The sequence below is a fragment of the Budorcas taxicolor genome, chromosome 1 (assembly GCF_023091745.1).
Source record: "Budorcas taxicolor isolate Tak-1 chromosome 1, Takin1.1, whole genome shotgun sequence".
Taxonomy (NCBI): domain Eukaryota; kingdom Metazoa; phylum Chordata; class Mammalia; order Artiodactyla; family Bovidae; genus Budorcas; species Budorcas taxicolor.
In genome coordinates, this window is record NC_068910.1 from 141,127,538 (window position 1) to 141,149,491 (window position 21,954).

Sequence of the window (21,954 nt, forward strand, 5' to 3'; positions counted from 1 at the left end):
GTTAAACCAAGCAGCTGAGTCATGAACCTGACCTATATCTGTGAACAAGCAGAGATCACATGGTGGAGGTTAAGCACTATGTTCTAATACCAGATTGTGGCCTATTTATCTTTTTGTTCCCAGAAACTGACACAGAAGGTGCTTTTAAGCAAATATATATGATTTGAATACACTTCGATGATATTACAAATTAGAACAGATCTTATCGGGAACAATTTAAAAGGTCATCCAATCTGACTCACAAACTGACAACTAAATCTTCTCAAAAATATTTTTGTAAAGTGTAACTCCATCCTATGTCCAGCTCTTACTAGATGAGCTCTTGACACTGGTAGCATTGTAATTGTTGGAGCAGCTAACTGAGCAAAAATTTTAATGTGTTTATATCAGTCTTAGTTTCATCCTCTTATCCAGCGCCATATGGAAGAAATTTAATTCCTTTTTCTTTATATTTCACAATAGGCCTCAACAATTTTATTATTATTGAAGAGAAAATGAGGATATCCACCTAATTCAGAGCCAAGTATGCTTGGCTCTGAAAGTATCTCTCAGGTGTACAGTTCTGGGATATACATTCTACAAGCCTGCTTCTCCACTCTTTATCACTCACCATTAAACTATACATTGTTACAGTCGTCTAGGTAGAGAGTATGTCTTCTTCATCCATCCTATCTTGAGAACTCTGGGAACTGAATGAACATTTCTGGATATAACATTTCAGACTTCTAAGTAGTGTTATTTAAAATAAGTCTAGTACTATGTGATATTTAAAATAAGTCTGAAAGTGAAAGTCACTCAGTTGTGTCTGACTCTACTGGAGTGGGTACTCTTTCCCTTCTGCAGGGAATATTCCCAACTCAGGGATCAAACCCAGGTCTCCCACACTGCAGGCATATTCTTTATCAGATGAACCACAAGAAAAGCCCAATACTGGAGTGGGTAGCCTGTCCTTTCTGCAGGAGATCTTCCTGACCCAGGAATCAAACCTGGGTCTCCTGCATCACAGGTGGATTCTTCAGCAACTGAGTTATCAGGGAAGCCCTAAAATAAGTCTAGTACTATACCATGTATTTGTAACCTCATGTGGCTGCTTTATCAGCTTTACTAGTGCCAAAGAATGCTCAAACTACCGCACAGTTGCACTCATCTCCCATGCTAGTAAAGTAATGCTCAAAATTCTCCAAGCCAGGATTCAGTAATATGTGAACCGTGAACTTCCTGATGTTCAAGCTGGTTTTAGAAAAGGCAGAGGAACCAGAGATCAAATTGCCAACATCTGCTGGATCATGGAAAAAGCAAGAGAGTTCCAGGAAAACATCTATTTCTGCTTTATTGACTATGCCAAAGCCTTTGACTATGTGGATCACAATAAACTGTGGAAAATTCTGAGAGAGATGGGAATAACAGACCACCGGACCTGCCTCTTGAGAAATCTGTATGCAGTCAGGAAGCAATAGTTAGAAGTGGACATGGAACAACAGACTGGTTCCAAATAGGGAAAGGAGTACGTCAAGGCTGTATATTGTCACCCTGCTTATTTAACTTATATGCAGAGTACATCATGAGAAACGCTGGACTGGAAGAAACACAAGCTGGAATCAAGATTGCCGAGAGGAATATCAATAACCTCAGATATACAGATGACACCACCTTTATGGCAGAAAGTGAAGAGGAACTCAAAAGCCTCTTGATGAAAGTGAAAGTGGAGAGTGAAAAAGTTGGCTTAAAGCTCAACATTCAGAAAATGAAAATCATAGCATCCAGTCCCATCACTTCATGGGAAATAAATGGGGAAACATTGGAAACAGTGTCAGACTTTATTTTGGGGGGCTCCAGAATCACTGCAGATGGTGATTGCAGCCATGAAATTAAAAGATGCTTACTCCTTGGAAGAAAAGTTATGACCAACCTAGATAGCATATTCAAAAGCAGAGACATTACTTTGCCAAGAAAGGTCCATCTAGTCAAGGCTATGGTTTTTCCAGTGGTCATGTATAGATGTGAGAGTTGGACTGTGAAGAAAACTGAGCACTGAAGAATTGATGCTTTTGAACTGTGGTGTTGGAGACGACTCTTGAGAGTCCCTTGGACTGCAAGGAGATCCAACTAGTCCATTTTGAAGGAGATCAGCCCTGGGATTTCTTTGGAAGGAATGATGCTAAAGTTGAAATTCCAGTACTTTGGCTACCTCATGCGAAGAGTTGACTCATTGGAAAAGACTGTGATGCTGGGAGGGATTGGGGGCAGGAGGAGAAGGGGACGACCGAGGATGAGATGCCTGGATGGCATCACTGACTCGATGAACGTGAATCTAAGTGAACTCCGGGAGGTGGTGATGGACAGTTAGGCCTGGCATGCTGCGATTCATGGGGTCGCAAAGAGTCAGACACGACTGAGCGACTGAACTGAACTGAGTGAAACTTAAGAGTTTGAGATGGAACAAAATATTTCTGGATCTGAAACAGAAGTGGCTTAAATTATATATTAGCTGATTTGACAATTACTTATTGGCATCTACCATTTGCTAGAAGCTGTTGAGGTTATAACAGTAGATAAAACAGGAAGGGTCTCTGCCCTTTTGGGGCTAAAATTCTAATGCAGGGAAGTAAATAAGAAAATAAATAAGACAGTTACTGTTAGAGAGTGATCCATGCTATGAAGGAAATAAACCAGGGTAATATGAGGGAGGTAACTGAGGGGAGGATTTGGGGCAGGAGAGGTATATTAGGTGGAGGTGAGAAAAAGCCTTTTTAAACACCTGAACATCGTGTGTATTAAGTGTTTGCCAGGACAAGGCACAGAAAAATGTTCTTCAATCTGGAACTGTTATCAGGCTTCCTGACTTCAAAGTTCAGAGATCTTTGCACAACACTACCATGAAGTTCAATTATTGATCATGCCAGTGAAAAATCCCTTTTAAAACAGGTAGCTATTCTAAGGGGAAAACGGTGAGTAGCCTAGAGCAAAATCTGAAATTCTCTAATTAACAGGAAAAATCATTGAGTTTTGCATGCATTATCCTAAACTCAGGGTACTAATCCTGCTACAGATATAGCCTGGGAGTCAGCTGTACAGAATTACCATGTACTCTAATACTCATGATTTCCAGGTGGCACAGTGGTAAAGAATCTTCCTCTCAAATGCAGGAGACCCAGGTTCAATCATTCCTTGTGTCTGGAAGATTCCCAGAAGTAGAAAATGGCAACCCACTCCAGTATTCTTGCCTGATAATCCCATGGACAGAGGAGCCTGGTGGGCTACAGTCCATGGGGTTGCAGAGTCAGATACAACTAAGCGACTGAGCATGCATGCACACAGGCTTGTACTCAACCCATGAACAATAGTGCTTTAAAATAAGATAATAAATGCCATAAAGCTATGTCAGTGCAGTTGAGAATTTATTAAGATCAGTTTGAGTAGCTGGCATGAAAATTGCTGTGTCCTTGGTATTTCTGAGTAGATGTTATGTTAACGACACACTGGGCTAATTCCCACTGTCATCCTCATTATTTGCTCAGCTATTTTGGCTCTGCCTGGATGGGCATTTCACAATAAGAAAAAATGAAAAAAGGTCAGTGGATTCACTTACCTGAAATGGATTTTTCTTAAAAAAGATCAATAGTTACCTTGTTTAGTGATCAAGATATCAATTACACTCATGGCTTTCCCTCTGCCACATTCATTTTACTACTGCCTGTTTTATTTCTACTAGAGCTTTTTAATTTTATGTCATACAATTACACATGTCATATTTACAGACTGCATTTTGTTGGACCACCTTGATGATTTCAAGAAGTTCCTAATGCTATTTAACTAATTGAACTCAAGATAAATAATCCACAAGCCTGATTTTCTGAATGGTTTGAGTCACATTTAGGAAGTGCTCTAAAAAGCTTTCAAATATAGCTTTGCTGGTTTGTTTGAAAGGCTGATCCTTAGTCCACATTTTCCGTCTGCCCCACCTCAAGTCTTTGATGTTTAGGGGGTAGAGATTTTACTCTGATGCAATCCCAAACCAAAGGGTTTCCAGTCAAAGGGGTGATATAGGACTCCTAAACTACTTCTATCTTTGTTCTCACTGATCATCTAAACAGGATGGAGACAAATTTAGTGACTTGCTCTAATGTTTCTTTCTGAATCAGAATTCCCTCTATCCTTTTTCCAGAGCCCAAATTTGCAGCTAACTACCCTTGGTTATGGAGAAGGCAATGGCACCCCACTCCAGTACTCTTGCCTGGAAAATCTCATGGATGGAGGAGCCTGGTGGGCTGCAGTCCATGGGGTCGCTAAGAGTCGGACACGACTGAGCGACTTCATTTTCACTTTTCACTTTCATGCATCGGAGAAGGAAATGGCAACCCACTCCAGTGTTCTTGCCTAGAGAATCCCAAGGATGGGGGAGCCTGGTGGGCTGCCGTCTATGGGGTTGCACAGAGTCGGACACGACTGAAGCGACTTAGCAGCAGCAGCAGCCTTGGTTAAGCCAGTACAATAGCTCTAGTCTTTTTCCTTGTTTCAAGCTATCAGTCTACAATCTTGTTTCTCCTTGAAAACTTAAATTTATCTCCTTCATATTCAGTATCATAGTAGGGGCCTTGTTATCCATTGAATCTCCCAACCAAATGCCAGCTTCTTGAATTTTCAAGCATTCCCTGCCATGGAATATTTGTCTATTCTTTGCTAAATTGTTGTTACTACTTGACAATTTTTGGTACTACAATAATAGTCACTTGCCTGAATAACAAAGGGAATGTGTGCATGTGCTAAGTCCCTTCAATTGTGCCCGACTCTTTGCGACCCTATGGGCTTTAGCCCACCAGGCTCCTCTGTCCATGGGATTCTCCAGGCAAGAATACTGCAGTGGATTGCCATGCCCTTCTCCAGGGGATCTTCCCAACCCAGGAATCGAACTAAAGTGTCTTATATCTCTTGCATTGGTAGTCAGGTTCTTTACCACTAGTGTCACCTGATAGTAAATCAAAGATTTATGACTGAATTAACCTTCAGACCTTATTTGTTTGGCTATTTTAGTTCAAACTTGTACATTTTGAAAATCAGCTTCTGGTCTTAGAGAAGTGACAGGGGCAGACTTCTCTCTATAACATCTAAAATATTATGATGATTTAGGGGTATGCAAAGATTTCTAAGAACAAAGAAAACAATAACCATTAAAGAAAACATTAATAAATTACACTGCATCACTAATGTACCACTGAAGATAGGAACTGGCAAGATACAGAGTGGGAGAAAGTATTTGCAAAATATCTATCCAAGAAGGAACTGGTATCTAGGGTAGAAAAGAGAATTGCTCAGATCTGATAATGAAAATACAAACAACCTACTTATAAAATGGACAAGGTATTTGAACACTCATAACACAAAAGAAGACCAATGACTAACAAGCATATGAAAAGGTGCTCAGCATCTTAATCATCAGCGAAACAAAAACTAGAAAATGAGGTACCACCACACTCACTAGAATGGCTGAAACTAAGATTGTTGTTTGCTGTTGTTTTAGTCACTAAGTCATGTTTGACTCTGTGACCCCATGGACAGGCCCCTCTGTCCATGGTATTTCCCAGGCAAGAATACTGCAGTGGGTTGTCATTTCCTTCTCCTGGGGCTCCTCTTCACCCAGAATTGAACCCATGACTCCTTCATTGGCAAGTGGATTCTTCACGCTGAGCCACCAGGGAAGCCCAAAACTAAAGAGTGACAACATTGACAAAGATGTGAATACACTGTTTCAGTGAGAGGGGAGAATGATCCTACCACTTGGGAAGAAAGCGCTGAGAGTTTCCGATAAAACTAAGCTGGTAATTCTACTCATAGGTACTCACATCAGAGAAGCAAAAATAAAAGTCCATGAAGAGGCTTGGATAAGAATGTTAACAGAAGTTCTTCAAAACTGTGAACAACCCAGATGACCTCCACCCAGAGAAAGAATAACTAAGCTGCAATAAATTCTTAAAAAAAAAAGAAAACACACAATAACAACAACAAAAAATTACTTGGCAAACAAAAGCAGCTAACGAATGATACAACAGCATGACTATTAAGATTATTTTCTGAGTGAAAGAAGCTTTATAAGAGTGCATTCTGTATAGGTCTAGGTATACAAAGTTCTAGAAGAGGAAAAAAATAGTACATTCTGATAAGGAAAATCAGAACAGTTGCTTTGACAGTGGTGGAGAAGCTAGGAGTAGCAGGATTGATTGATAAGGGGAAGGAGTGGGAGGTTACTGTCTATGGTGATGATAATATTCTATACTTGATTTTAAGTTATACCATAAATATGTACACATTTTTAAAATATTATCAAAGTTCACATAACTGTGATTTGTAATTTGTCACTGTATACAAACTTTACCTAAAAAAGCCTAAGAGAACTATAAATAAATATTAAAATTTGGATAATATAAGATGCTTATATGTTTAGGTGATAACTTTTACTCATGACTGTAACTACTTTAAAGGTATAAATAATAAGATATATTAATGTATGCATAGCAGAATGGATTGATGGGTAGATATGTGATAAAGCAAAGATAGCAAAATGATAGAATCTACACAAGTTATATAATTGTTCACTGGATAATTCTTTCAACTTTTCCATGTATTTGAAAACTGTCAATAAAGTATCAAAATATAAAAATTAAGATGAAATAAACCTGCAGATAAAAACAAAGCTGAGAGAATTTGTCACCAGCAGATGTATGCCACTAGAAATATTAAATGGTTTTCCAGCTAAAATGTTACCAAAATGAAGAGTGTCAGAAATGGAAAATATGCAAATAAATATAACAATAATTTTTTCTCAGTTCCTAATGTATTTAAAGAATACTTATTTAAAGCAAAAATAATAGCAATGTATTGTGGCATTTAAATGCAAATTGAAATGCATTGTTACAATAAAACAAAGACAGGAGAGAAAAAAATGGAACTTTACCATTTTAAGGTTCTTATAAAATATGTCAAGTGATTAATTCAAGGTAGATTGTGATAAGTTCAAGATAGATATTGTAAATACAATAGAAAAAAAATTTAAATAACATGGAATTACTCAATATGCCAGCAAATTTGGAAAACTCAGCAGTGGCCACAGGACTGGAAAAGGTCAGTTTTCATTCCAGTCCCAAAGAATGGCAATGCCAAAGAATGCTCAAACTACCGCACAGTTGCACTCATCTCACATGCTAGTAAAGCGATGCTAAAATTCTCTAAGCCAGACTTCAGCGGTATGTGAAATGTGAACTTCCAAATGTTCAAGCTTATTTTAGAAAAGGCAGAGGAACCAGAAATCAAATTGCCAACATCCACCGGACCATTGAGAAAGCAAGAGAGTTCCAGAAAAACATCTATTTCTGCTTTATTGACTATGCCAAAGCCTTTGACTGTGTGGATCACAATAAACTGTGGAAAATTCTGAGAGAGATGGGAATACCAGACCATCTGACCTGCCTTTTGAGAAACCTATATGCAGGTCAGGAAGCAACAGTTAGAACTGGACATGGAACAACAGACTGGTTTCAAAGAGGAAAAGGAGTATGTCAAGGCTGTATATTGTCACCCTGATTATTTAACTTCTATACAGTGTACATCATGAGAAACAATGGGCTGGAAGAAGCACAAGCTGGAATCAAGATTGCTGGGAGAAATATTAATACCCTCAGATATGCAGATGACACCACCCTTATGGCAGAAAGTGAAGAGGAACTCAAAAGCCTCTTGATGAAAGTGAAAGTGGAGAGTGAAAAAGTTGGCTTAAAGCTCAACATTCAGAAAACGAAGATCATGGCATCTGGTCCCATCACTTCATGGGAAATAGATGAGGAAACAGTGGAAACAGTGTCGGACTTTATTTTTTGGGCTCCAAAATCACTGCAGATGGTGATTGCAGCCATGAAATTAAAAGACGCTTACTCTTTGGAAGGAAAGTTATGACCAACCTAGATAGCATATTCAAAAGCAGAGACTTTACTTGGCCAACCAAGGTCCGTCTAGTCAAGGCTATGGTTTTTCCAGTGGTCATGTATGAATGTGAGAGTTGGACTGTGTAGAAGGCTGAGTGCCGAAGAATTGATGCTTTTGAACTGTGGTGTTGGAGAAGACTGTTGAGAGTCCCTTGGACTGCAAGGAGATCCAACCAGTCCATCCTAAAGGAGATCAGTCTTGGGTGTTCACTGGAAGGACTGATGCTGAAGCTGAAACTCCAATACTTTGGCCACCTCATGGGAAGAGTTGACTCATTGGAAAAGACCCTGATGCTGGGAGGGATTAGGGGCAGGAGGAGAAGGGGACGACAGAGGATGAGATGGCTGGATGGCATCACCAACTCAATGGACATGAGTTTGAGTGAACTCCGGGAGTTGGTGATGAACAGGGAGGCCTGGCGTGCTGTGATTCATGGGGTCGCAAAGAGTCAGACATGACTGAGCGCCTGAACTGAACTGAAAGTCAGTAGGCCAAAGAGGCCAAATAGAATGCCAAGAAATTATCAAATTAATCCATAAGATGTCAGAAAAGGAGACAAAAAGCAAGGAATAGGTGTAACTCCTGGATAATAAGTAGGAAGATGGTAGACCTGAAGCCAATAATGCTAGTAATTACATTAAAGGTAAAAGGATTAAACATATAAATGAAAATACAGAAATTATCATGTTATACTAAAAATCAAAAGCCAATAATATGCTATCTATAAGAGATGTATATTAAATATGAAGATGTTGATAAAACAGAAGAATGAACAAAAGATATACCATACAAATACTAACTACAGGAAATCTGGAATGGCTAAATTAATATCAACAAAATATTAACCAAAAAAAGACATGTCATAATTTAAAAGAGTCAATTCATCAAAAAGACATAATAGTCCCAAAAGTGTATGTATCTAAAAACACAGTTCTAAAATATGTGAAGTACATGGCAGAACTGAAGAGAGAAAAATACATAATTCTATGTAAAAATTTCAATACCACGCTCTCAGAAGATGAGAGTTTAGCAGATTAAAAAAAAATCAATAAGTACATTGAAGACTTGAACATCACTGACATCAATTGACTTAGCTGACATTTGTAGTACATCAAAACTCCAGAATATACACCCTTTTTAAATGCATGTGAAACATTTACCAAGATAGACAATCTGCTGTGACTTTTAAAGAAACACCAATAAACGTAAAAGAAATGAAATGATGCAGAGTATATCTTTTCTGGTCATAACAGAATTAAATTAGAATTTATAATCAACTGTGCTGCACCATGTTAAGTACTTGTTGCTTGTTCCCTCCAGTCTCACAGACATTCTGGGAGTTGAAATCGAAAGAATGACAAATGGAAAGCTTGAACCAGTTCATATATACAGTTTGCACCAGAACCACAACCTGAGCTGAAGCCTGTTTAGCACCAAATCCTATGTTCCTTCTACTTCACTCTACAGTCTTCCCAAGTTGTTTTAAATCACAGGTACCCTTTCCCTGCCTTTTAATATTCATTGCTGAATTTTTAGATTACCTAGACTTAATGACAATATGAAATATCAAAAATTATCAAGATAAAGAGTGGAAACAGTCACTTCTAAAATTCAATTACATTTTAGTACATAACATGACAAAAAATGTAATCTGGAAAATTCCCAACCATGTATAAATTAAGTAACACATTTCTAAATAAATCATGGGTCAAAAAATAATTATAAAAAATTAGAAAATAATTTGAATTGAATGGTAATGAAACCAACATTTCATCATTTGCTTGTTTAAGCTAAAGTGGCCTAATGAGGGAAGTTTATAGCTCAATGCTTATACAGGAAAAAAAGAATTATTTAAAAATCAGTGATGTAGCTTTCAACTTCAGATGATAGAAAAGAAGAACATACTAAATGCAAAACAAGCAAAAAGAAAAATACAGAATAAAATGAATAAAATACAAAATAGAAATAAATGAAAACATTTTTGTTCACTGAAAAAAATCAGTAAAACTGGAAAACCTCTTTATTGATTGATAAACAGATTGGATGAAAATATAAATCGCTACTATCAGGAAAGAATGGAGGGAGAATGACTATAAATTCTGCATGCATTAAAAAAATAACAAAATGATGTAAAAACTTTTTATGCCAAAAATGTGACAACGTAGATAAAGCATGAAAAATTATTTGAGGAGACAAATTCCCCAAACTGACACATGAAGAAACAGAATATCCAAACAGCTACTAAAGAAATTGAATTCATAATTAAAAGCTTTCCTATAAAGAAAATGCCAGGCCTAGACAGTTTCGTGGGTAATGCTTTTAAATATTTGAGTAAGACGTAATATCAATTTTATACATAAGCTTCCAGATAATAGCAAAGGAGGGGTCATCATCCAATTCATATTATAAGGCCAGTATGACATTTTTACTAGTCATATCCCTGCAAGGAAAGAAATCTCAGACTAATATCTCTCATGAACAAATATATGAGCAAATTCCCCAACACAGAAATCTTCTAAGATATTAGCAAATCAAATACATCCATATAAAAAGGGTAATAAATTCTGATGATGTTGGGGTTTACCTCAGAAATGAAAGGTTGTATCAACATTTTGAAATCAGCCAATGTAAAGTATAATATTAACAGAATAAAAGAGTAAAATAATATCATCATCTCAATGGATAAGAGTCTGAAAAAATTCAAGATACATTCATCATAAAAATAAAATGAAACAAAACTCTCAGTAAACCAAAAATATAAGCTTAATACTTCATGTAGATGAAAGTCATCTACAAAAACTTACAAGTAGCATCATAGTTATTATGAAAACTGAATGTTTGCCATCTAAGATAGGAAGCAATGCAAACATGGCTGTTCTCAATTTTTGCTGATCGTGCCACTGGAGGTCCGAAAGAGTAAGACAGTCAGGGAAAAGAAACCAAAAGTAGGAAGTTTGGAAAAGCAGTAAAAGTCTATTTATTTGTGGGCTTTCCAGGTGGCACTAGTGGAAAGAACCTCCCTGCCAATACAGGAGGCATAAGAGATGTGGGTTCCATCCCTGGGTCAGGAAGAGCCCCTGGAGGAGAGCATGGCAGCCCACTCCAGTATTTTTGCCTGGAAAATCTCAGGGACAGAGAAGCCTGGAAGGCTATAGTCCACGGAGGTGCAAAGAGTCAGACATGACTGAAGCAACTTAGCATGCACACCATGATCAAGTGTATAGAAAATGCTAATAAAAAAAAAAAAAAAAAAGAAACCCTATTTAATTAGTGAATTTGGAAAAGTCAAAGGGCCATAAAAATTAATTCCATTTTTTTTACAAATGTGCAATTTGAAATGAAAATATTTAAATATTATATATAATAGTATCAACAACATAATAGAGATAAATTTAACAATATGTGCAAAAGACTTGAAACCAAAAAATAAAGACAAGCATTGCTGAGGATATTCAATTAGTCCTAAATAAACTGAGATATAATGTTAATGAATTTAAAAACTCAATACTGCTAAAATTTCAATTCCCATTGAATCAATTTATAAATTAGTTTGCAATTCCAATCAAATCACAGGAGCCTTTAATGTAGAAATAAACAAGCTGATAGTAAAAGCTACATGAAAAATATATGGTCCCTGAATCCATCTTGGAAAAGAAAATATGGAGGAAAGGACATAAAGTATATGAGCATATGATTTCATGACTTACTTTAAAGCTGTCGGTCAAGACTAAGTAATATTGGACTGCTGCTGCTGCTAAGTCGCTTCAGTCGTGTCCGACTCTGTGCGACCCCATAGACGGCAGCCCACCAGGCTCCCCCGTCCCTGGGATTCTCCAGGCAAGAACACTGGAGTGGGTTGCCATTTCCTTCTCCAATGCATGAAAGTGAAAAGTGAAAGTGAAGTCGCTCAATCGTGTCTGACTCTTCGAGACCCCATGGACTGCAGCCCACCAGGCTCCTCTGTCCATGGGGTTTTCCAGGAAAGAGTACTGGAGTGGGGTGCCGTAAATATTGGACTAAAGACACACAAACAGATTAATAGAACATAATAGGGAATTCAGAAATAGACTAACATTAAGAGAGTCTTTTTTTGGCCAAGGTGTAAAATCAATTCAATAAAAAAAGAAAAAGAGAGATCTTTCAATGTGGTTTCTGTATGGGGGAAAAAAAGACATGGGTCATAAGCCTAAATATAAAAGTCCTCATAAATGAAACATTGTTAATATAGGGTTTAAAAAAGTACCAGCTATAACAGAAGAAACTATTAAATGGACTTTGTCAAGGAATTCAGAGAAGAACCCCTACATATAGCATATGAACATGAACACAGATATCACCTATGAATCTCAGGATTAGCTGGCCCAGAATAGAATCCACATAAGCAATCACACAGCTCTTCTGGTACTACTAAGTGCACAAAGAACCAACCATGTCATATGTAATACTAATATAATTTCAGCAGAGCTCATCTGGTCTAGTGGATGCTCTGCTGCTGCTGCTGCTGCTAAGTCACATCAGTCGTGTCAAACTCTGTGTGACCCCATAGACGGCAGCCCACTAGGCTCTGCGTCCCTGGGATTCCCCAGGAAAGAACATTGGAGCGGGTTGCCATTCCCTTCTCCAATGCATGAAAGTGGAAAGTGAAAGTGAAGTCACTCAATCGTGTCTGACTCTTCAAGACCCCATGGACTGCAGCCCACCAGGCTCCTTGTCCATGGGATTTTCCAGGCAAAAGTACTGGAGTGGGGTGCCATTCCCTTCTCCAGTAGACACACTGCTGCTGCTGCTGCTAATTCGCTTCAGTCGTGTCCGACTCTGTGCAACACTAGTCACTCCATATTCCTAAAGCCATTCATATTAAACCATTGGGAACACAGCCTTCTGTGAAAGAAGAGTTACTCAAAGCAGCTCTGGTGGACAGACTTCCATATCACTCCTAGATTCAACATGATTTCAACTGATTCTTTTGATCCTATCCATCTGACACTGTTACTAATTTATTATTCCTCCATAATTTTTCCCAAAACACATGCCTTAGAAGATGAAACCCACAAAAATGTTCCATACCTAAAGAATTTGGAATCAAGTCAATTTGAATCAATGCTACCTACTACATTTCAACTCTTCTACATTCCAATTTGATATTCATATCAAGTATTAACATATGAAAAAATCATGAGGCTCTGAACTAAATTAACTTGATTGATTTTGCTTATCACAGACCTTAATTATACTTGAGTATAAAAGCCTTTGTCAAATAATACCTACAAAAATCTTGTGCAAGTATAATAAGATCTAACATTCATTGAGCATATAATATTTATATATGTTTATATGCCAGTAACCGTGCTGAGTACTTTAAGACAACTTTGTGAGGGAGTGCTATTATTAATATTTTGCCTACTTTAAATAGAAACGAAGTTCAGAGAGGTTAAGTGATTTTTTTCCAAGGTCACAGAATTGGACAGTATTCCAACGTAGGCCGTCTGTGTCTAGAGTACAAAAAATGAATTGCAGTACTATGAAGAGGCTTAGTAGTATTCTTAGGAACTTACTTTGGGAAACACTGTCTTACAACATGCAGTTCAGTCTTCTCTTTTTACACTGCCTTCTGAGGACCAGAAGCAATGAACTATTCAGAACCAATCCACTAAGTCTCCTTAAGAGGCATATATTTCAGGCCTTTGCTCTTTACTTCCTAAGTTGTAATAAAATGCTAAAGTGAAGCCTGTATTTTTTTAAATCAGTTTTAAGAGAGGTTTAATCCTATTGCAAAATGCAGTAGTTTTAAATTAACATTTTTAATTTTTTTGTGTATATATTAAGGGCTCTAACTTTGACATAGGTCCAAAATGATTCTGAATGGGTTGACTTCATGCGTGATGAATCATCCTTATTATTATCTAGATCATTGAAAAACATTCATGAAAGGATTCATTATCTAGGGTTCTTTGTTAGGTGAGAGATCCAAAGAAAATCTTAGATACAATATGTTTCAGGAGCAACAGCTCACACAAGAAAGCTTTATTATTTTCATTTATTGTAGGAAAATATAGTAATATCAACATAGAAATCATTTCACATCACTTTAATAGTTTTATTAATTTTCATTTTAGCAATTGTGGCTAGTGGTGTATTAAAAACCTGCTTGAAATATTGGCACAGAGGATTTAAAATTATCATTTTTAAATTATATTTTTAAGAATATTTTATATCTTACTTAACTACTTACATGCAATTAGATGATTGCTATTTATAATGTTTCATTATTATAGATAATGCTTCTAAGAATATCGATAGGGACATAATTCTCTTTCTGTTAAGTTACTTGTTCAAGGAAAATTCCAAAAGTATTAAGTCATATGGTATGACCAGTATTTATGACTTCTGAACTCTGCCATCAGTGATTTCTAAAATGGTCTTTACAATTCACCAATGATACGTGGTTCTACCAGTTTTGTTATATCTCTGAGAACAGGAAATATTCTTCAGTTTTCATTTTTCTTTATAGATATGACACTGTGCCTTATTATCATAATCATATGAAATTTTTAAGTCACATATCGGAATTAAATACTAAAACCATAAGACATCATATTTTCAGTATCATTATATAAATGGAAACTTGCAAGATTTTTCATTCAAGTTTAATTCATTACTATGTGTCAGAATGTGCTAAGTGATAGAGCTCTCGTTGTCAATTTCTCCTTTTCCTTTATTCACTGGAGGGTTGCATTTGGACTTCACACATTCATCTGCTGAGTGCATCCATTACCTTTCTGTTTCACATTGGCTGGTCTGTCAACCTCCCCTTTGGCATTTCTGGCATGACAGACATAGTTGCGCTTGAGATCTTCAGCAGTAACTTTCTTGATGCTCAAAAGCTGAGTTCTTGTCTCATCTTCTGTTACTTTCAGAATTACACTAGGAGTAGGAAAAAGAAAATCAAAGCATTAGTGAGATTCAAGAGCCAAAGGCTGTATGTAAATCAGACAAGTAGATAATCATAGATCTCCCGGGTGAGGACAGACAGAATGTCAATAAGCTGTGTGCTCATGATCCTGAAGATACAAAAGGAGACTAGCCTCTGGATTCTAATATCATTCTTTACCATCTTTACTACTCACAATCCCAATATCTAGATTCAACACCCAGCATTAGCATCATACTACAGTTCACTCTGCAAAGCGAAGGGTCTCCTTTCCTCAAATATATGAGGCAGGATGCAGCATTGATTCAGTGAGAGGTTTCTCAGGACTGACCCCTTTGAATTTTGATCGAGGTTTTGCACTTACTGGTTACGTACTTTGAGCATGGTAAGTAATCTTTCCATGTCTTAGTTCCTCCTTTGAAAAGGAGGAAACTGGCATTGTTTAATGCATTATTAATGCACTATGTCTAATTAACTATTGTTAACAGTGCATTGCATGTATTAACTTACTCAAGAATTCTGAAGATTGAGTATGTTAATTCATAAGTATTAGAACAATGCATGAGTACATTCTAAGTCACTTCAGTCATGTCTGACTCTTTGCAACCCTATGGACTTTAGCCCGCCAGGTTCTTCTGTCTATGGGATTCTTCAGGCAAGAATACTGGAGTGGATTGCTATTCCCTTCTCCAGGGATCTTCCCACCCAGGGATTGAACCCATGTCTCTTATGACTCCTGAACTGGCAGGTGGGTTCTTTACCACTAGCGCCACCTGGGAATCATTAGAACAATGCTTAATAAATATTCATATAAGCTATTATTATTATCTCACAGTAGTAGCTGATGCATTTCAGGGATTCCCAAAACTTGGATTTTGCACACAGATAGAACATTTTGGTCAAAATGCTGAAACCTCCTGGTTATATCCTAAAGAAAGAAGAAACTACTCAGAGCAAGTAAACTTTGTGAAAATAAGTATATCCAATTCTCTGAAAGTCAGAGATCAAGTCTAAGATCAAGACTGAAGATCTCTCTGAACTACTGCGCTCTAAAGGAAAAAAAAAAATTCTCTCTCTTACAGTTGACTGACATCCAGGTTCTTATGAGGTTTACTGTCAGTCATGAAAACTTGGTTAAGGGCTGTGATGGAGTTAACCTAAGTTGAACTGCACTGCTCAACTATGAACAGCGACTTGTGTTTCAATAGCAGCAAGAAGGAACAGTATGACTGTCATTACTATTCATTCATTATTTTTATAAGCGTTGGAAGCGCAATGTTCAGAATTCCTGAAATGGTCAATAACTCTCCTTCTGTGCATTCAGTCACATCTTTCATCAATTCCTTCAGCAAAAATTGCTCCAATTTCAGGAAACTCCTTCTGTATTATTAAATATGTTCTGTTTCTTGAAACTCTACACCTTTGTGCATGATGTAAAAAAAAGAAAAATTTTTTTTTCTTTTTACCAGGAACATACTTTTATTTCTTTCTCCAGTTTATTTCTACTTATCCTTCAAATCTTTATTTAGGCCATGTATCATCTGGGAAGTATTACCTAACTCCCTAAAGCTGACTGGAACTTACCAACTAAATCTTTCCAAATATCCGATACTTCCCTTTTACTGCATTTATCACATTGTACTGACGTCTCTGTTGTATCATTGTTATATCTGTAAAATCTACTCAGTTAGGAACTAAGTATCTTGCATATTACCTGATGATACTTCATAATTTCTGTAGAAAGTCTGAGTTTACTACTAGGGAATAAATATCTTTTAACTTCTTGAAGTTCAAGTAACCTAAGATCTATCAGCACATAGATGATAAGGTGTAAGTTTTCAGAACTACTTTGTCATGCAGTTAGCTGCTCATTTTTATTTATTGTTGCAGTCTTCCTTGCCAAATCAAGCCACTTCAAAAAATATGTTTATTTATGTCATGACCCAGCTTGTTATTTTAAAAGTGAGTTATATTACCACCTCATCCACTTAAAAAATAAAATTTAAAGAACATTAATGTTTTTAGCCAATAGTAAAAATTATCACTTATAAATGTGATATATATGCTATGAAAATTAAAAAGGAGAGGAAGGAGACAGGAAATACATGCTTAATGGGAGATAAGGAAATAACACAACTATCTGAGGCACAAAAACATAGGCCCAGACGCCAGGCTTGAGAGACAGAATAGGGCCATGCTGGCAGGCTTTCATCTGTCTATAACTCTAAGTCCTGGCCTTTCATTCATATAGGATATTCATGCCAACTACTTTCAAGAAGGCATCATAAAGATATAACCATCAGGTAGTATCTGCGGCTTGGATTGCAAGTCTGAGAATCCTGTTTTGGGATATAGCCACTAAAGACTTGAACATTAGGCTGATTTTTGTTACTGACAGGCAAAAATTAGAATTTTCATCAATTAGCATAAACCAGAAGGCATTAGGTTGAGGAACAAGGGTTAGTCACCCCCTTGTCAGTGTCAATGATACCTTTCATTAACAGATACGTCAATAGTGGTGTCCTCTGGCTTTTTTCCATCAATGGTCCACCAAATCTCATTGCGAGAGTCCTTCAGGTAACTAAAATAGACTTTACAGGGAATGAGTAGCTCTTCTCCTAAAAAAAAACCAGTTAACTCATGAATTTGTAACCGTTACATGGTTATATTGGTTGTATTTTGTGATTAATCAGAAGTTATAAAAGTTCTATGTACCTGTAAGCTTACTTCTGATTAATTTCAAGTGGACTACCATAAGATAATGTACCATACTTCATTGCAAAACAAACAAACCAGGAAAAGGACAGCAGCTTTTTATATAAAATTATTAAAATGCCCATTTAATAGAGCCGATATATGTCCTAAAATGACAGTATTTGTTCAAAAGGCTCTGATAACGTTTCTTTTCTTAGCCCTAAACCTCCATGGACTGCTCTTCTCCTTTGTTATTTCCCTCACCAACAACGAGAGATTGAGGAATGGTTATCCAGATATTTGGTCCTTGGCCCAGAGAAGATGAGGCAATGCCATCGCTGAGAGGACTGACCAGGCATAACTTGAAATATTCAAGTTATCATGGTTCAGTCAATGAGCTTAAAGACAACTCACAAATGCTATGCTATCCTTCTGAGATGGAACATGGTGAAGACAGGGGGAATCTCTAGGCAAAACATGGTAATAATAGTTGTAACAACAGCAGCAGACTCACTGAGGACTTTGAATGATTCCCTGTGCTAAACGTTTTAGCTACTTATCAATAGATACATTTAATTTTAACAGGATATTATGAATTATTTTTTAAATTAATGTTTTACAGATGCAAAAATTGAAGCTTAAATGCTATCCCAAGGTCAAATTGCAAATAAGTGACAGACCAGGATTTCATCCAGACTGACCTTCTGTTTTTGTTTGCCCAGAACAGTTCTGTTTTATGCTTGCTTTCCTAGTTAGTTATTAATATTGACTGCTTTCATTCTCAAAAGGTTGAGATGATAAATTATATTGTCATCCCAATTTGAACTCAGATTTGTCTCACTGAGTGGTCATACCCTCTCTTCCAATGCAAGGTTCTTATGCCATTCTCTAGACAGTTGCCTATAACAATATGTATAAAGATGAAGTGACCATGGATTCAAGCATGCTTTTGTAACCATAATATGACAGACAGAGGAAAGGCATTTAGATGATTAATATGGGTTTACCCTAATGCCAGAAAGAATGTTCATATTAATATATAAAACCACTACTGAGTTTAGAAAATCTGGTCCATTCAGGATTGGCAGACTCCCTCAGTGTGGTCTTGCTTTTTTCACAAGGCAGATCACTATTTGAAACCGTACCTTAATTTGAGGGGGTTACTGTTCTCCATCTGGATTGAACACTGCTTCTATTATCTTTAGTACATTTTAAACAAATTTTCTTTTATATCTTTCATTGGGTTGGAATTGAATATATTGGGAGGGATACAATATCAAGGATGTTACAATTTTCTGTGGTTTTCAAGTTAACGAGAGGCTTTGTGTCAGAAGTACAACATATTATGCCTTAACTGGTCGGTTCCAAATAATTTTTATATAGAATGAAAAATACGAAAACTAAAAGGAGAAGAAGATAGCTGGTGTAAACATTTGACAGTGTTCAAACCAAGAAGTACTAGTTTTATTAGTTGTTACCTGTTGAATTCCCAGTTCTGCCCCCAGTCCCACTCCCCACTCCTTTGTAGTGGGGTAGAAGTTTAAGGAAGTCTTTTGCTCATGTTGAAGTCTCAGTATACCAGAACCCTGCACAGGCTAAAGTTTGCATCAAACAGAAGTCACTAATCAGGAGAGAAAAACTGCTCACAGAGGAAAAAGAGAGCATCTGCCCTGAGAGAAGCAGAGAATCCCTGAGCTGCGCAAGAGATCAAAGAAGGAGCCCATCCCCAGAGCTGATTTGATTTCTGATGACACTTCTGTTTCAATTCATGTGTTTCTCTACAAGAGCTCTCCATGCTCTTGCATTAACTTAAGTGACATTTTTAGTCATTGTAATTAAGAGAATCTAACTGTTATTCAGAGGCACAGCTGTAATTACCCGGTTCTTTCTCATAGACCACATGATCATCAGGTGAATAGATGTGAGGAGGCATTGCATCGTTTGGGGAGCCTGTGGTAGAGAGGAAGGAACCAAGGGAGATGATGTCAAATCACGGACCTTTAATTTCACATAACCTATTTCAAAAATCTGCTCTTCTGTGAAGATTGCCCAACTTCCTGGCACAATTTGTCCATTCTTGAAAGGACCCACAGTTCCATGTATAATCAATTACAACACTTCTTTCATTTAAAACAAGCAAACAAAGGGAAAAGAATACATTAAGTATCCTTCATGTTTCAAACAGAACTATTTTATCCAGTGTTTTTGCTTTCCAAAGCCTATAGGAGGTAGGTTTCTTTCTCATACTACTTAGCAATTAATTGATTTCAAGTCTTCCTCAATTGTTTCTTTTATACATATTTACAGTAAACAAAAAGCTAAGCCACTTTTCTTTCAGAATTTACATACTTCTTTATAACAAAATATTAAGAGCCTGAACAAAATTATTGCACTTTGCTGTGTGCACTTAATATAAATCATGCTTACCTACCACCTTTACAGTCTGAGTTCTTGTGAGAGTGAAGGTACGTCCATTTTCTGGATATGTGACCACACATGTGTAATCTCCATTATTTGAAACCATGGCTATGATAAAGCTCAAGTTCATGCCTTCAGGTAGTACATTATTAAAGTTATGTATTTTACGACAGCCCTAAGAAGAAGTAAAGGAAAATATGTTTACATGCATAGAAAATATACAAACACATATATTCACATCTAACTTTGCACAGAACACAGACATATCTATGCTGGCAACAGTTTTTACAAAACTATTTTGGTCCTATATTTGATGATGTTTCTGCTAAGAATGCAGTAACTTTTATTATCCTTTCTATAAAAGGGAAATGAATATTCTTAAACTGAAATATGAATTCAAAAGCACAAGGTTCCTGTCTCAAGACCTAGTGTTCAAATTCTGGGAATTTCAAGTTAATAGTAAAGCAACGTCAAAGTTTCAAAAAAAAAAAAAAAAAAAAGATGGTTAAGAAAGCTTAAGCAAATGCATACACTGCTACTTAAAAAACAACTATTTTTCAATATTTCTACACTGATTATGTTAACTCAGAGTACAGTCATGCTGACAAGCTAGGCTCTGCTTTAGATGTCTGGTTTTGGCATTGGCATCTGTTGACTCACCAGATCAGTTATTTCCAAACTTCTTTGTTTTTCTTCTGTTTATCCCATTTCTTAATTTGAATAGTATAGACTCCAGAATTTAAAAGTAAAATATATTTTATGAGTCTTGGCAAATGTTAAGAGTTTATTTGTACTCTAATTCATATTTTCACATAACTCAGTTGCATTTTAAAATTTTGATGTTAAAATATCTCATTCAACATAACTAGAATCCTGTTTCAGATCGCTCAGCCCCACTAATTGGCTGTATTGTTTTACTCTTTTCCTTTTTAAAGAAAAGAACCAATACATCATACGTGACAAAAATATGCATTGAACATTTACTTTTAGAAAAATTTGTGTTTTCTTTTGAAATCAATACTTTATTAATGACAAAAAGAACTGGGCATCCTTAAGGTACTCCAGATCTTTAAAAGTCTCAGGAGTCTATTATCAGCTTGTACTTTCAATTTCCTATGTTCATACATTTAACTTTAATTCTTGTATCCTCAAGGTTTTCTTACTTCAATTCCTGGCACATATGTTTTGAAATATGACAGTTCCACTAAGTGGCACATTTTGTAATTCTCTGTCACAAGAAATAACATCTTTTAAGAATAGTACTAAACTTCTGATTCATGGTAATGATCATCAAGAGGAAGATGACATATACTCAAGTTATTTTCCTGGATATGAATACAATTTATCCTGTTTTGATAAGCAGTGCCTCTAGACAATTGTCACCTCAGCACAGTATTTCAACACTCTAAAGTTATCACAAACTAGGCAACAAAACCCCATATGCTTATAATAAATTCATGTCACATTTGGTTTACATTGAGTTTATACTATCTATAGAACTATATAATTTTTCTAGCAACTTTTGGTTAAATAGTTCAAAGTTATTTTCCTCTTTCATGTGTTAGCTTAGCTGTCCATGTGAAGTAGACAAATCAGATTAAATATGCCTTAGTTTTACAGGTGGAAAACAACGAGATAGATAAAGAGATATTCTAGATTACACACTGTGGAGCTAAAACCCAATTTTTTTAGACAGCTGAGTAAAGGTCTTTCATTAGCTTCTTGATGAAGAATGAACATTAATCTTCATCCATTAGTTGAGGCTGAAAAAAATTATACTGAGACCTGTGCATTGGAAGGACTGATGCTGAAGCTGAACCTCCAATAATTTGGCCACCTGATGCAAAGAACTGACTCATCTGAAAAGAACCTGATGCTGGGAAAGACTGAAGGCAGGAGGAGAAGGGGACGACAGAGGATGAGATGGTTGGATGGCA

General features: G+C 36.5%; 1 protein-coding gene across 1 annotated transcript in view; it reads right to left on the minus strand.

Annotated features, from left to right (window-relative positions):
• The window catches only part of IL1RAP (interleukin 1 receptor accessory protein), a 97,294-nt gene that overhangs the window by 13,291 nt on the left and 62,049 nt on the right, over positions 1-21,954 (minus strand). The window contains exons 4-7 of the mRNA XM_052646552.1: positions 20,027-20,192; positions 19,478-19,549; positions 17,397-17,523; positions 14,750-14,898 (exon numbers count right to left, since the gene is read on the minus strand). Coding sequence (XP_052502512.1) covers positions 14,750-14,898; positions 17,397-17,523; positions 19,478-19,549; positions 20,027-20,192 — 514 coding nt within the window. The remainder of the gene's footprint in view (positions 1-14,749; positions 14,899-17,396; positions 17,524-19,477; positions 19,550-20,026; positions 20,193-21,954) is intronic.